General features: G+C 39.5%; 1 protein-coding gene across 3 annotated transcripts in view; it reads left to right on the top strand.

Moving 5' to 3' along the window:
• Positions 1-16,071, top strand: part of WDFY4 (WDFY family member 4) — a 128,825-nt gene that overhangs the window by 31,032 nt on the left and 81,722 nt on the right. For all 3 annotated transcript variants that reach the window (XM_032695324.1, XM_032695325.1, XM_032695326.1), the window contains exons 14-26: positions 1,916-2,130; positions 2,653-2,753; positions 3,692-3,899; positions 4,162-4,238; positions 4,936-5,154; positions 6,168-6,352; positions 8,722-8,953; positions 10,343-10,488; positions 11,019-11,130; positions 11,244-11,434; positions 12,995-13,147; positions 13,532-13,605; positions 14,441-14,602. In XM_032695324.1, the coding sequence (XP_032551215.1) occupies positions 1,916-2,130; positions 2,653-2,753; positions 3,692-3,899; positions 4,162-4,238; positions 4,936-5,154; positions 6,168-6,352; positions 8,722-8,953; positions 10,343-10,488; positions 11,019-11,130; positions 11,244-11,434; positions 12,995-13,147; positions 13,532-13,605; positions 14,441-14,602 (2,075 nt within the window). The remainder of the gene's footprint in view (positions 1-1,915; positions 2,131-2,652; positions 2,754-3,691; positions 3,900-4,161; positions 4,239-4,935; positions 5,155-6,167; positions 6,353-8,721; positions 8,954-10,342; positions 10,489-11,018; positions 11,131-11,243; positions 11,435-12,994; positions 13,148-13,531; positions 13,606-14,440; positions 14,603-16,071) is intronic.

The following is a 16,071-nucleotide window of genomic DNA, read 5'->3' as shown; positions in this document are numbered from 1 at the left end:
AAGTAAGAGGTACTCTGAGACTGAGAAGTAACTTTGCTTTTTTCAAATGCACACAAAATTATTGCTATATCATTCTTAAATCTCAGGAAATTGCATCCTGATGAAGTGAATGCAAACTGCCAAAGGTTCATCATTTTTGCTCATCTTGAACATAGCATAAAAATCTTGAAGATGAGTAATGGTGAATTAAAATCAGATACCAAGTTTTGAAACTATGGGCTCTTAGGAGCAAGAATCTGGGAAATGCTTAAGCAGATTGGGCAAATTGCTATGTGACATTTTACCCTTAAGACTCTAATTTGAGGCAGACCTCAAACTACATTCTAACTGCACCTTCAATATCCTGATTCACGGTGCAAGTAATATGTGCTAGGAAAATCAATCCATGTATATAGAAACACACAGCGTGGTTTCCTGGACACCTTTAATATTTCTACTAAAATCTCATTTTACTGGAACAAAGATCCATGAAAACAACGCGTTTTATTCAAAACAAGGCAATATTGGTATTGACAAAGCTGCTAAGCTAATGAAAACAATCAATTTTTTTGTATGCCATTATGCTTTTATTGGATTTATTTTGGAGTAAACCAGTTGTTTCACTTAGTCAAGACCTGCGTTGCTCTCTGTTTAGTTGTAGTTTTACATATCATGATACTTTCCTGCATATAGTCAGAAATGGAATAAGCTATTAATTAAAAGATCCAAAAAGTTATGAGTGAGACTTTGAAACACTGTAGCAGTAAGTGCCTCTGAAAAATAGTATAGTTCAGTCTGGTAGATGATTTCTACATGTAATGAGATGCACAGTGAAAATTGTGTCCCTGGGAATGAACACTCCTTCAGAGAGAAGAAAATGTTATCCAAAAAGCTCATGCTTCAGATATGAAAAATAGTAGTTGAGTTTGCAAAAACAGTAGGGGTGTTGTAAGGGATATGCCAGTATTATTATCTAAGTGTTGCAGCTGGAGACACTTTGAAAACAAATTGTTTGTTGGCCTGGAAATTGTCCTGTAGTAGTTTTGTTTGGTTGGATGCAAAAGAGCTGAATTCCTCTTTACACTTAATAAGCTAGGTTATCCTGAATCCAGTTGATTCTCATTCGTGTTATAAAATCAAATCCCAGTGCCCCAATTTGCATGTCTGCCACCATTGTTGTCCTTTTCTTTAAAAGTTTGCATATATGTTTCCTGGAAAAGTGTATGAGAAAGCAGGAGAGCTCCTGGGAGTAGGGAACAATTCGTCTTTGTAAAATTTGTGTTTAAATACATGATCCAGTTACTTTTGTGCGAAATCTAGTTAGGTCAGTGGGGTACAATCCATTCCTAACTGGGAACAAAATGCTCTAAAAATAATTTATGAGAAATGGGAGATTTTAAGATCATTAAGAAGCAATAATGAAGTAAAGCTTCCATTCAGCAAAACATGTAGAGAAGTGTTTAAAATTAAGTGTTTAATGACATTGCTAGATACAGTTTTGTTTTAAAACAGTACTTTTAGAATGAAGAGTAGATCATGCCAGTATGACTCTCCACAGGCTTAATGTTAAATATATTCTGAGTTCCTGGGTTGGTCTTGGAGCTTATGCCTAATAACCTGCCCTTGGTGGTGGTCCCTTCTTTAGAATGACAGCTGAGAGCCCTGGTCCTTCACTACCATAGTGTTGAGGCACAAAAGCTGAACTGTGGATGGCTGAGCAGCTCTCAGATGAATATATGGATACTGTGCAACTGCAGAACTTTACAGAAGAGCCATGCAGTTGCACTTGAGTCTCTGGCCTTAAGGGCTTCTTTTCTGGGCCAGATTTTTACATCCAGAGATTTGACAAATGAAAAAACCAATTAAATAAAATAAATCAGGTGCCATGTGCAATTTTAGTTCCAGCCCTCTGACTTCAGTTCTGTGTCCATTTCAGCTTTCACAGGAAATTCAGTATGCTGTGGTTGATCATATCCAGTCCCTGGTGAAGTCAGAAAAGAGTCGTCAGGTGATGTGTGAATCTGGGTTGCTGAGCACCATCATAACTTCCTGTCAGGATGCCTTCCACAATGAGAGTCATCCACTGCATCTGCCCCTCACTAGAGTGTTTGAGAAGCTTGCATCACAGGCTATTGAACCAGCTGTGTTAAGGTATCAGATTGTATCTAATGGAACAATTTGCTTTAGTGCAATTTTTTGTGAAGTTTATATAATAATCAGATGCTTCACGTAGTGCTCTAATTCAGCAAGACTCAGCCTTTTGTTTCAAGTCTCAGTTAATATTACTTTCTCATTGATTGCAGGATATGTGCTTAAATGACTTACTGAAGATGGTGTGTCTGTAGTGCTCTGCTGCATCATCTCTGCAGGGGTTGTAAAGCCATTTATGAATGAACTAATTAAGTAATTGCAAAACAACTTTATATGGAGAAGCTGTTTTCTGAAGAGTAAAAGTGACTTTCTCTTATCTCTTATCTCAGATCCATGTCAATAATAGATGCAGAAATAAAAAGTCTAGTCTTGTTTCTCAGTCTTTAAAATTTGGTGTTCAATAAGAAAGTTGTTCTCCAGAGGGCTGAGCTGCATTTGCCTGGTTGCTGTGACTCCAAAGTGTCTGGCTTCATTGTTTTCCTTTTTTTCGTTGCTTTCTTAATTATTTTTTTTTCACGTTAGGCAATTTCTTCGGCTGGGAGGTTCTCCAGTACTACCTTCCAGGCACAGCACAAACAAGACCAAGGTCCTTTCATGTCAGGGAAGTGATTCAGCTAATGCAGGTAAGCACATAATGAATAGCCTGTTGAATGGCTGGGTTATAGATGTCTCCAAAATGACAGGAAGCTTCCCTTAAGCAGGTTGCTCCAAGACAGGCGGTGAAGGTGGAGTATGGCTGAAGTTCTATGCTGGCTATTGCCCAGGTTGGGTGGTACTTGACCAACACTGAGAGCTGATCTAATGATCATCAGAGATCAAATTATGTAATATCTTAGCTCAAGCTAGGTGCTGATTATAGACTCAGACTTTCCTAGATCAGACATGGAAGTGATCTATAAAAATACTAATGATATTCTACAAAACAGGGAGACTGTCTCATGGTTTTGCAGCATGTTTTTCCTGTGATTTATATCTAGAAAGAGAATAAAGATGTAAATAAAAAGACACTGCTTTTTGTAGTTCCTAGGATATCCTAGTAGACTGCCTTGCTTCTACAGGCTATTTTCCAGCCAAGTTCTCTTCTATAATGTATTTTGCAGGTGAAAGGCTACAGTAATAGTATTTGGCTTTTATACTGTTCTCATGCCCATGAGACATCTGATACATCATGGTATAAATTTCGGTCTTATGTTCTTTGCAGTCATTCTTCAAATCCTCTCCCACATGTTGATTGCAACTGTTCTGTTACAGCAGAATTGAATGGTCTGTGTATGAGAAAAATGGAACCAATGGGTTGGGGACCTTTTTTACCAGCAGTGAAGTCTGGATCTATCTGAAGATGTGTGGGGAGAAAATACAGCTATCGTTTCTGTAGAGCTCATCTCTCCTGCCAGCTTCCCATTTTGAAATTCCTTTAGTGCAATATTTTTTTGTATTTCTGCAGGATGCTGAGGATGTGTTATTTCAAGAGCATGTAGGGCTGTTCTTAGCAGTGATGAATAGAATATGGGCAACATCTGTGCAGATATTGATCTGGTTAGACACTCTATTGATCTTGTAGGTTCAGAAGAGGACACGATGGACAATAAAACTGATCCTCAGACAGTTGTGCCTATCAGCAACTCTCCTTGGGTGTCTAAGGGATCTGCACTTGCACTCCAGACTGCAATGAGTCTCATCTCCATGACATCACCTCGAAACTTCCAGCTACATGGCACTGCTTTGGCTCCATCATTTGTGGAGTTTGACATGTCCATGGAAGGCTATGGGTATTGTTGCTGTTGCTTTTTTCTTGAGCTGCTCTGTAGTCTCCAAGCCCTTACTCTGGACACAGTTACTATTCACTTCTCTCTTTGTCTTAACCTATTTATGTGCCCTGTTGCTGCATCCCTTGCAGCAATTTTGCCAACCTGTTTTGTTATTGCTGATAGCCTACTCTTTGCCTTGCTACCATGATTCTGCAGTATTAAGTGACTAGTGACTTTCAGATATGATTTTACGTTTTTGATGAATGGGTGCTTGCTTCTGTAGGTGTTTATACCTCCCTACCTTGGCCACTGTTATGGGACCCAGTGCAGACCAATCTGTCTCGGGAGGAATTGGCATGGGTAAGCACTGTGACTCAGCTGTAGCTTCCTGTAAGCACTCACTTTTCAGCCCCACTGAAAGCATTCAACAGCTGTAAGAAATGGCAGCAAATAAACTGTGTATTTCAAAATATTTCTCTGTGTCCCAGACCAGCTCTGAACTGTATAATTCGAACTGCTCAGCAAAATGCAGTATCAGATGCAGCTTAATAGTGTGATAAATTAAGATTAACATTAGCAGTAAAAATTTAAGGCAGGCTGCTAAGAAAATAGTCTTAACAAATCAGAGCCACTAGATTTTTGGGTAATCTCCCATGGCAGCAATAGCACTTGTCACTTAATGGGGTTCTCCTAAACATCAAAATCCTCTGTTGGGTGAACAGTGAAATGGGTGTACCTTTTGCTTCCTGAATTTTTGCAAAATTTAAGAACTTTTTTCTGGCTCAGTGGTTCCTAACTGATGAACTCCATAGCATGGAGTTCTAGTAGTCATTTCTCATCAGTCAATTTTAGGTCATTTATTCATATGCACAGACTCATATGTGCAGTCTCTGTGATATTGAATACAGGCAGTGAAATCTAATAGAACAGAAATTAAACCTCATAATCTAATGTCAGTTCTTGCATGATTTGGACTACAAATGCAACAGAAAGCAGTTTGCTAGTGGCTGCACAAGGAATACAACTTCCTTGCTGCCTTTTTGTTTCCTGTCTACAGGCACCAGAATGTTCCCTCCCTCAAGTGGCCTGACACTCTCCTGCTGGTTTCTGATTAGCAAGTTTGGGTTGGTGCACAACAATCACCCAGTCCGTTTCCTTACGGTCGTGAGGCATGTGTCAAGAACAGAGCAAGAATTTGTTTGCCTTTCTGTAAGCTTCTTCCCACAGGACCTTTCTTTGGTTATTTCCACAGAAGAAGTGGAATTCCAGCCACTTGGTAAGGCTCTTTTCAGTTAATCTGCAGTGCTGTGTCCTCTGATTATCTAGAGTTTTTCATTAACAAATTTTCTCTTCTTTGAAGTACTCAGGATATTAATGAGATTTACCTCTTCAGTTTTCCTCCTGCGACCTGTTGTGATTGTAATTCTTGGCCATGTTTCAGTTTTAAGTTTGCTGCAGGTATTGTGAATTACTTTGTGGCCTGCAATATTCTATGGAAAACTTTTGAATGTCAGTTATATTGTTGTCTGCAGTTGTGGAGACTGGGCTTGAACCAGCAGGTCTCTGCCTGTTCTGTGTGATACTAGACAGGTTTGGAGAGTAGGACTGAGGATTTGGGGTGTGATCTAGCTTCCTAATGAAACAACTCATTTCCTCTCCTCACTTTCAGAATGTTTTCTATCATATCAACCTGATAGTATTTTTCCACGTTGATGTTTATTCCTTTTTCCTTATTGAGTAGAGTAGGTACATCAAATGTAAATGTGAATGAGTATTCCAGAGGAGGTTGAGAATGGAGTGGGAATAGTAGCTGGGATTTTTTTCATGCACAGCTGACTTTGTGTGAGTGCTCTAAGTGCCTTAGATGTAAAATTCCAGCTCACTTCTTTTCATAAAAACTACAAATTAATATACAGATTTTTATCATCTCATAAATTTACTAGGATTTTTCTTTCTGTGTCGGGTAACTCAGTGAATATCCTGAGGGGTTCTCCTCTTAGAGAATATGTTGACTTTGTCCTAGTTCAGTCTAGTTTTGCAGCATTGAGACAACTAGCAGGTTGGGAGGATGGCACACTGTATGCTGGAGGGGTCTTAGGTGTTGTGCAAGTCTTAGGTCCTGATAATAGACCTTCAGGGAGCATTTTAAAGATGTTGAACAGAATAGAAAGAAATCATCATCTGCCTACAGAGAGTCATGTTCTTTCTGTCACATTTGATAGTTGTGTACCAGAGGCAGGAGAAGGTGGGAGACTTTCTGTTCAATCATCCCTATTTTTGCTGTTACAGATATTATGGAACCTGAGGGTGAGGTCCTAAATCCCTCCCCATTTCCAGGGCAAGTCCAGTTTGGCTGTGGTAAACTGCTGGCCACTGGTCAGTGGCATCATCTCACAGTGACAGTTGCTAAGGAAGCAAAGAAGACCTGCATTGTGTCAGCTCATATAAATGGTCAGATGCTTGGCTGTGCAAAGGTAAAGGCTCTCTGCATAGATCTCGTGCTTGACATTTGCCTTGCATTGCTTTTCATTCTCATCTCGCAAAGCGTCTGTAACTTTACAGTATTAATCTGAGAAACTCAAAGCATGGTGATTTGCTTATATAACGTACCACTGTGCTGAGCATCAGTGGAGTCAGAAATTCATACAAAACCGGATATATTTGTGCTGCTTTTCAGAAATGTGTTTTCAGCTTATACTGCTGCTTTGAACTAGTACCCTCCTCCCCTCTCAGCGTGTAGATAACCAGGGCAATTTTGAGTGGTGATGCTCCTCTGAGAGCTGGCGTTACCTTCGTTGCAGGTAGCTGAGGGTTATGCTGCTGAAATTCAGTTGTACCCTTAGGCCAAAATTTTCTGAGTTCACTAATGATTTTGAGGATCTATCTGTTTAAGCTCAAGATTTGCAGAGGTTGGCAGCAATAAAATGTACCACATTAAAGTGTGATCAAAGAACCCTAAACTGAAGGCGCCTTGGATTTAGGCTAAAACCTGCAAAGGTGATGAATTATGTAGGGACTCTCCTTTTTTCTTTCGAAGAAAGGTCAGAGACAAATAAGCTTCTGTGACTGACCAGCTCTTTGCAAGACTCCAAAGATGGGAGGAATTTTCTCAAGCATTTTACATGGTCATATTTCAAGCCATCCTCTTCCTGTTACACCCATTGAACAATCAACTGATGAGTCAATGGCCTTTTTCCTGCTAGCGCACTAAGCATTCAGGAACAGACAGATGTTCCTCTGAGTTAGTTATTCAGTGTGTGAGATTATATCATCTGATGAGTTAATCGCAAATGTTGGTGCACTGGTATTTCCCCTAAGGTGCCATTTCTTGTGATCCTGTTGCATAGCAGTCAGTTCTCAGGTTACGTGAAATATCACGAGAAAGCAATCCAAATGCACCTGAAGGGTTCATAATCTACAGGATAAATGAGAATAGCCCCTGGTTTATATTATCAGTATCATCATGCTCCTCGTTTTGAAGCTAATCTCAAATTATTTCAGAGATCTGATTTTTGCATTTTGAATGCTGGAGGCTGGCAGTGTTGAAAATGCAGCTTATTTCTATTGCAGCTATGGTGGGTGTGGTGGTTTTTTGGGTTTCTTTCTGAATAGAATCCTTTTATTAATTGAAACTTGTAACCTTGGTCTGTTCCTTCTTGTTCCCATATTTCAATTGACTCTCAGCGAATGCAAAGCTCACTTGTGTATATTACACTTCCCTTGTAAACGCAACCTGTTTAATTCCAAACATTCTCATATTTGAGAAAAATGGTATGTCTTCTAAGTGCCTTTTGGGACCTATATCCATTTCAAGAATGAAAATTTAATTTAATTTGCCTTCCTTCAAATGAGACTGAAAGCCATCAATAAAACTAGGCCTAAACATTGCAATTGATTAAAGAATTCATAGCAAACGTGTTTAACATACAGTGAAACAACTCATATAAATAAAAAAAGCTTTTGGTCAATAAAAAATTGTCCCGGTGCTGGGGTCTCTGACATGATGCAAGTCTTCATCTTTATATGTACAGTGAAGAAGTGATTGTCTAAGAAATTAGAAATGCACAAAGGTTGTTAACAATACCAAAGGCTGGTTTTGGTTGGTAGAGCTGGGGGTGGGTGTTACTGTGTTGCACCCAGTCTAATATTTGTTCACTCAAGTGTTCACTCAAGTCCTAACTCTTAATATTGACCAGCCTTGTCCTCTACATGTCATTAGCCAGAAATCAGTAAATTCTAGGAGTCACTCATGCTAACAGCAAATTGTTAAAGGCAGTACAATATAGTTTCTCTCTACCAAAAATTTCCGACTACTTACTATTAGAGCTGTCTGCATTTAAATAAAATAATACACACCATTTAGGAGGCCAAATCCTTGTTTTGCTACTGAGAATGAATGACCCCATTTCCTAAACAATGTTAGCTTCACTGAAGCTAACTGGTGCACTTGGACAATCTATACTCTTCAAAAACTGTTTATTCTCTCGGTGCTAGTACAAGGTGCTCTCTGTAACTTGTCTTTCCGTGTTGAAAGTCACAATCTGAGTTATGAAGTTTAGAACAGGAAAAATAAGTCTGGGTCAAGATAGGGATTTTCTTTGCCAATACTTGAAATTATTTTGACTGTGTTTTTTGAACAAAAATTAAGCTTAAACATTCCAAAATGCTTATGTTTATGGTACTTCTCAAAGTCCAGTTTCTAAGCAGTAGTTGATAATTGTGTTGCACAGCTGACTGCGACTTCAATGAGCAAAGAGGCGACAGGCAGTACCTTACAGGGACAGGACCCTAAGGCACCCTGAGTGTATTGGGGTCCTCTCAGTGAATTCTTTCCCTGTTGCAGATGCAGTATCTCCAGCCCTTACCAGGTAGCTTCATTTCCATGGAACCCTCTTCCTTTATTGATGTCTATGGGTACATAGCTACTCCTCGAATTTGGAAACAGAAGTCCTCCTTGACCTGGCGCCTGGGCCCTACATACTTGTTTGAAGAAGCCATTTCTGTGGAAACCATGGAGGTGATTATTAAACTTGGCCCGCAGTATTGTAGCAATTTCCAAGCAGTACAGCTTCAAGGTATGTGATCATTCTCATATCCACCACTATTTGTTTTTCAGGGGAATGCTTTTTTTATTCTTACAATCTGTTATTAGTGTTCCAATTGTGTCTAGAGTTCACTCTAAAACCCTGGAAAACTGCATTACTGAGTGTTGTACAAGACTGTAGCAAGATGCACGAGGATCTTGTAACATACTGTGAATGGGGCAGAAAAAGAGGGGCAGGAATCAAGCAGCAGAAGGAGATGAAGAGTAAAGAGGGACATCCTGAGTTGCAAGATTGTGATTTCTGTTGTACAAAAGTTAAAGCAGCAGCTTTAACTGAGACATTCTGCATTTACAGTGCTACAGAAAAAGACAAAAAAAGAAAAAAGAAAAAAGAAAAAAAAAACCCCATAGCAGAAAAAGAGGTATCAAGTTTAATTGCAAATGCCTGCAGAATAGGAGAGAGCACAGGGGAGAGAGGGATAGGGCAATAAGTTACATTCCACTTAATGAAGGGTCTTTTTAACTAAAGTATATTGTTAGTTTCAATTATTAAACAGGCAGACAAAACATTTCAGTTATTGATTACTGTTTATTCAACAAGTAGTGCATTCACCTCTGTGCTAGAGTTTGGGATGACATGGGATGACATGGGATGACATGGGATGGTCATTTCTCATGTGAAAAGAGCAGAATAATCTTACCTGGTGATGCTCCAGCCTAAAACAAAGGGAAGACTGTCCAAAAGTAGTCCTTCAAAATGCTGTCTATCTACACACAAAAAATCTGCAAGTCAAGCATGGGGAGGGGGTTGTTGAAAGATAAATTGTATCAAAGTACAACTCTAAAATGAAAACATTACCAATAGAAGTCAGAGGGATTTGATTTTTGAAGATTGAGTCTTTATGAAATCTGGGGTGCTTGTTTTCTGCAGAGTTCTGCACAGATGGACTTTTGTACTAATCATGGATTGTGGCAATCTGATTCCAGAGATACCCCGATGCAGGGAAATCAGAGAGCAACATACAAGATGTGACATCATAATTGTAAAATGATCTCACTCTCTCTTCCCCCAGACTCCCTATTCCATCAATAGACCTAAAGGAACTTGTCAAATGGAAATTTTTACTTAAAAAAAGCTTCAGCACAATGCCCCAAAATACTGTGTTTTATTCCTTAAAATGGATTTATGACCTTGTGGCGAACACCAGTGTGAATTGTTTCAGCAGGGTTGTGTCCTGTGTCACCACTTCATTGCTTCTCACTAATCAGCAGCAGTTCTGAAGAGGCTTAGCCATAAGACCATGTCCTGCTGGAAGGGAAATAGGTGACAATCTTGGGGCATTTGCTTATAGTTAATCTTCATGTGGAATATGAACTAATGCAAAGTTTCTTCAGACATTCATGGTCTGTCTTGTTTTAGGTGAGGACCAGTACGGTGATACTGCACCTCTGGTGGCAGAAGAGAAGATTTCTTTTGGAATCAATGCCATGTGCTCAACCCTTACTACAGTTCAAGATATAAAGAGCTCCTACAATGAAGTGGATGGCCGGCTGATTGCCAAAGAGGTCATAAACTTCCCTTGTCTTAAACAAGTTTTCTCTTGTTTCTGAGCAGTTAACTAAAGCAAATTCTGCGACTTTGTCTTAGTTGTGTACATCCAGTGATTTTTTTTGAGCTTCTTTTCCCATTCCTTAACTTCATTCTACTCATGGGTTACTTTTCACCTGTGGAGTGGAACAGATTGGACAGTCTGAACACAATGTTAAAAGCATTTTTTGAAACAGGAACAGAAGCCATAGTTTTTAGGTCTTATGATAATTTGTTTCACTCTGTGTTTTCTTAATGCCTTCACAAGGACTTTTCACATGCTATTCTATCATTCTTGCTAATGCCAGGTCTACTGACATGGGAGAGTAATGGGGTTCTGGGATATTGTAGGTGGGTGAATGTTTGTCCTAACAATCAACTTGTAACAAAAAAAAGATTATTTTCATAGGCTAAAAGTATCAAAATAATCTAAAGTATTAGAGCATGCATTTGTTGCTTTTTGTCTCTCTAGTACTACCAAGGTGAGAATGTCTTTTATCTGTTTTAGATTGGGATTAATTCTCGGGACAGTTCAACTCCAATATTCCTAGCAAAGAATATTGCTGGACACCTCTCGGGTTCCTTGCGGACTATTGGGTCAGTTGCTGTGGGCCAATATGGTAAATGCACTATATCTTAATGTTTAATACTTTTTAAGAGTGGAGCTTTTCTCTGTCAAATAACAGATTTAGTCCATGTAATTTCCTGATAGAATAACACTGCAATTTCCTAGGGGTAAGAGTGTTCCAGTCCTCTCCAGCAGCTACCAGCCTGAACTTTATTGGAGGCCCTGCCATTCTCCTGGGTCTCATTGCTATGGCCCGTGATGACCACACCATGTATGCAGCTGTCAAAGTCCTGAACTCCATCCTGAACAGTAGCCCACTGAGTGAAAAACTGATGAGGCACATACATGGATACCAGGTAAACACTCTTGTTCATTCACTCTGTTATAGTCCTTCCTGTGGAGAACTTTATGCCAAAACCTATCAATGGCAATGAACCAAGCATACCCTGGCTATAGGCACTTGTGATTGGAACTTCATAAGTTATAAGATCTTTGAGAGGGGGATATAGGACAGTGCTCTGTATCCTGTGCTTACAATCTGTGGGATCCTCTCTAACATATATCTGCTGATGGGAAGGTGAGGACGGATGCCTCTTGGCCAGACATGATCTAATAAACTAAATAAGCCAGTGCAGCAGATTTGTGACTGACCTACCCTTCACCTTTTACCTAGACACTTGATCTCTCCCACAAAAGACCATTTCTAAGACAGGTTTTCTTCTTCTTGGCTCATACAGCCTAAGATTCTTCTTTACAGACTGCCCAGTGTAGGGATGACAATGAATTTCTTTGACTCAATCTTCACTGTGTATTAGGAACTGGGCTGGTATAAATAACTGCTGTCTGAATTTCATTGATTAGGTCTGTCCCAAATTAGCCTTTCAAACCTGAAATCTGTGGAAATTGAAGATTTTGGTTGTATGTAAACTATCTATGCATATAATATTCAATGGATTGAGGCTCAAGTATGAAGCTTCAGTTTAGTATCATTTACTTCATGCTGTGCAGGCTGAGCAGAGAACTCTTAGGGAACAGGGAAGACTCTTTAACACAGAAGGTTTCAAACAAGACTCAACATTAGGGCATCAGGATTGATTTATTATAAACTTTTCATTTTCCCAATTTGCAAATTGTTCATAAATTGATCATGATTCATATGAATATATTTATCCTACTTAGATATTACTTGCCCAATCCTTTCTTGTAGGTGAATGCAGCCTTTACATTGGTGTATAAGCTGTTCCTTTTGACTATGTGCTTCTCTCCATGTGGCAGATCATCATGTTGCAATGGAGTGCTTTTGCTTTTGTTTGGAGGTCTGAAGTTTTTCTTTGAAGTTTTTTTTAACAGCAAACTAATAAACGTGTCTTGATATGTATTTTCTAATTAATGTCTATTGCTCCCAACCTGTTCAGAATGCAGTGGCTTTCTGAATGTTATTTCCTCATAGTATTAGGAAATCATTAGATAATCAAAGGCAGGCTCACTTGAGAAACTGGTAATGTTTCACAAATGTCTTTCATTTGGAGAGGTGAACATTAATATTTTTTCAGTTAACACCGTTTGCAAGCAACTAAGAACACATCCATGAAGAATAGCATCAAAAACCTACATTGGTTATTTACAGTTATATTTGTACGTTCCTTTTTGTAAATTCCATTCAACATAACATGGCATGTATTTTGCTCCTGTTCAATGCCACAGAGCTCCTTCAAAAACTTACCCTTTTACTTACTGCACGAAATTTCAAGTGTGGACTGAAATCTTCACTTCATTATGCTTATGCAAAATGTATCCATATATGACTAATACAGCTGAGCAAACTGTGTGTTTTCCTTGAATTAAAAAATAGTGTTATATTAGTTTATAAATACAGGTTTATACTCGCAGATACTTATTCAGTCTTCCTTTTTCAGTTGCTGACCTATCTATTGAAAAGGAAGACAAAGCTGTTAAACAATAGGATTTTACAGCTAATGTTCTCCCTAGTGGGCACAGCTGAGCTTGGCTTTGAGTCTTCGGTCATCAAGAATTATAGTGCATTCCAGTATGTTCTCTGCAACTTTGAGGTAAAACTGTTGATGTTGCTTTGTGGGTTTGGCTGCTTTAAAGATGGCTTTATAGTATGATGGTTTGGTTTGTTCATAGCACCTCCTGCATCCAATATTTGGGATGGGGTTGTGTGTTGGGGTTTTCCACACTGTGGCTCACCAGGGGAGATGGCAGCTTCCCAGGTCTGAAGGAACACTCCCAGAGGGCCTGCTCCTCAGGGCTATCTCTGGAGCAACAACTCCCCACACTAGGGATTTCCCAGTGCCTACAGGTTGTGTTGCAGAAACACTGAGATTTATGATGTTATCCTCCCTGAACTACTTTTAATTGTTTCCCTGCCACAGGTACTGTCCTCACAGCTCAGCAGAGCAGTAAAACCTCTGCTTTCCTTTGTCTTTCAGCTTTGGATGAAAGCACCAGAAAATCTTGACCTTGTTCTTCTTTCCCATCTAGTGGAGATCTTGCAGTCTTCCAGGTATACAAACTAGTGTTTGAATCAGAAACCTGTGTGAGAAACTCAGTCTGTAACCTGAAGCTGGAACTGTGAGATGCCTATGAAGGGTCCAATCCTAGTTAGAATCAGTGGACTCTGGGAGTAAATAATTTCTATATTTCTCTTTCAAGCCTGAAGTCAGTGATTTGACCAGCCCCTGGTATGACTTTGGGGCCAGACTGGGCAAAGATACCTGGTGACCTGGTTCACGTGGAACCACTGCTGTACAATGAAAGTTTAAGTTTCTGCTGGGGAGGGGAAAATTAATGTTTGAATTGAGTATGAAATAATTTTTAAAAATATGTAATTAAAGTTGTGTTTAAAACCAAAACATAACCCAAGAAGACTTTTTATAACAGTATACTTTCTTAATCATCTGGACTAGAGTTAAATGTATCCAAAGAGATACAGCATGGCAGAGGGGCTGCTGAGTAAAGCTAGATTCCTGCTTTTTGGCAGCAGAGAGCTCTATGCAGAGCTGTCTGGTTTCCCTTTCCCTTGCTGAGTTTTACAGGAATAGCATTTATTACCACCAACTCACTGCTTGCAAATTCAATAACACTTTCTTTGAACTCATTGAAATGCAGCAGTTACTGGGGGAGAGGGCAGAGGGGAAGGTAGAACACACAAAGTAGTCTTCTGATCTCCATCACTGACACATGTTCAATTTATTTGGCAGTGTTTGAAATGTTGTCAAGGCAACATTAGAAGCCAAAGGTGCAAAGTATCAATGCAACCTGAGAATCCTTTCAGCTGACACTCAGCAAATTTGGTTCTCACCAGTAAAAACTTTTATAGTCCCTGTGCTTTTTTACAGAGATGGACGTCAGAATGTTGCAGTTGCCTACCAGGTGCAAATGGTGCCCAAGCTTGTTTTCCTTTTCAATGATCCTGAAATAAGTAATTCCAAGATCACTGTGGCCTGCACTATTCTCTCCCATCTGTTGCAAGGATACTTTAATACACGGGATGTTCTCAGGTAACCTTGAAGTCTATAGCTTTTCCTCAGATTGCAGATTAGCTCTACTCCTTCTGGTACTGGAGAGAGCTTGATAGTAGATCTTTCCTCATGTAGGAGCTCCAGATTCCTGTGGAGTTTGGTAGAACTCCAGATCTTTGGCAACTGCAGGATCTCCACTGATGAAAAACTTTTTCATGCTTTCATTCAGTCCAACCTTATATTTGTGTGAAAATATGTGGGTTGGGTGATGACCCTTACAATGGTGGCACAAACAGTTCTGCAGGTTTGACTGGGACTACTCAAAGTCTGTACTTAATATTTGGTTTCATTAAAGCCTTGCCCCTAAAGTATCACTATAGTATTAGACTTGGCCCCAATGAACTACCTACCTAATCCTGTTGGTTTGGTTTATATCCCAGTAACAATCCTTTTTGTTCTTGAATTTCTATCAGTTTTGCTATCAGGATTTCACAAAGCAATGAATTTAAATCCTAGTTTGTTCTTCACAGAATGTAAGTTCTTCACTGCTTCATTTTATATTCCTGGTCTAATTGTATCAGCCTGTAGCTGATGAATTGAGGAAGGTCCATATAGTGCTGTCTACAGCCACCTAACTCCAGGGAAATGCACTGCACAGATGGCAGCTCTGTTCCTAAAGCTCTGTTTTTAATAAAATATAGAAACAGAGTTGCATGTCAAACCTGTGGTCTCTGCAACAAGCCTTTAGCTCTGTTGAAGTGTATGAGCACCTCAAATAATTAACTGTGGAGTAAACTAGTATGTGAACTTACTGCTTGCCAGCTCTTTTGCGGATGTATGTTCCTAGATGTATGTTACCTGCATGTATGTTCCTACCCTGGGCTTGTATGAGTTAGCATATTCCTTTAAGTGAAAGTCGTGGGCTTAGTATACCAAATTTGCCACATTGTAAGGAGTGTGAATGAGCATTTTTCTTAAAATACCATAATTTGTTATTCTATGGTAATTTGACTGGTTGTCAGGCCCATGACTGCTGAGTGGACAGAGACAATCCCTACCCTCCTAGCTCCAGGACAGCAGAGACTATAACAGGTTCTCAGCAGCACTGAGCACTGAGAAGGATGCTGGAATTTCTGCTGGTCCCAGACTTTTGACAGATCTAATGGGAATTGCTGTGTGGACCATTCCTGTAGAAGAACTGGTGTTCTGACCTCTTAAGAAATGCCCTTCTTGTGGGCAGGAGGAGATCATGCACTTTCACTAATATCACATTAATTTTTTTATCCTTAGAATCAGGTAATGTGTTAAAGAAAACTACACGTGAAAAGAGGTTGCCAGTCCTCCTCCCTGAGTACCTGCTAAGGTTTCTTTGCTCTCCTCTATTTGCTTGGAAATGAGGTGATGATAACAGTGACACCTGAATGCCACAGGGAGTTCAGAATCTTTTGTATGAACAGAGTGCTTAACTCAGTATTGCTTTCCTCATGATGAAAGACCTTTAAAACAGA

This window comes from Chiroxiphia lanceolata, chromosome 8 (genome assembly GCF_009829145.1).
Source record: "Chiroxiphia lanceolata isolate bChiLan1 chromosome 8, bChiLan1.pri, whole genome shotgun sequence".
Taxonomy (NCBI): Eukaryota; Metazoa; Chordata; class Aves; order Passeriformes; family Pipridae; genus Chiroxiphia; species Chiroxiphia lanceolata.
The sequence above is the reverse complement of the archived record's forward strand: the minus strand, read 5'-3'. Positions and strand labels throughout refer to the sequence as shown.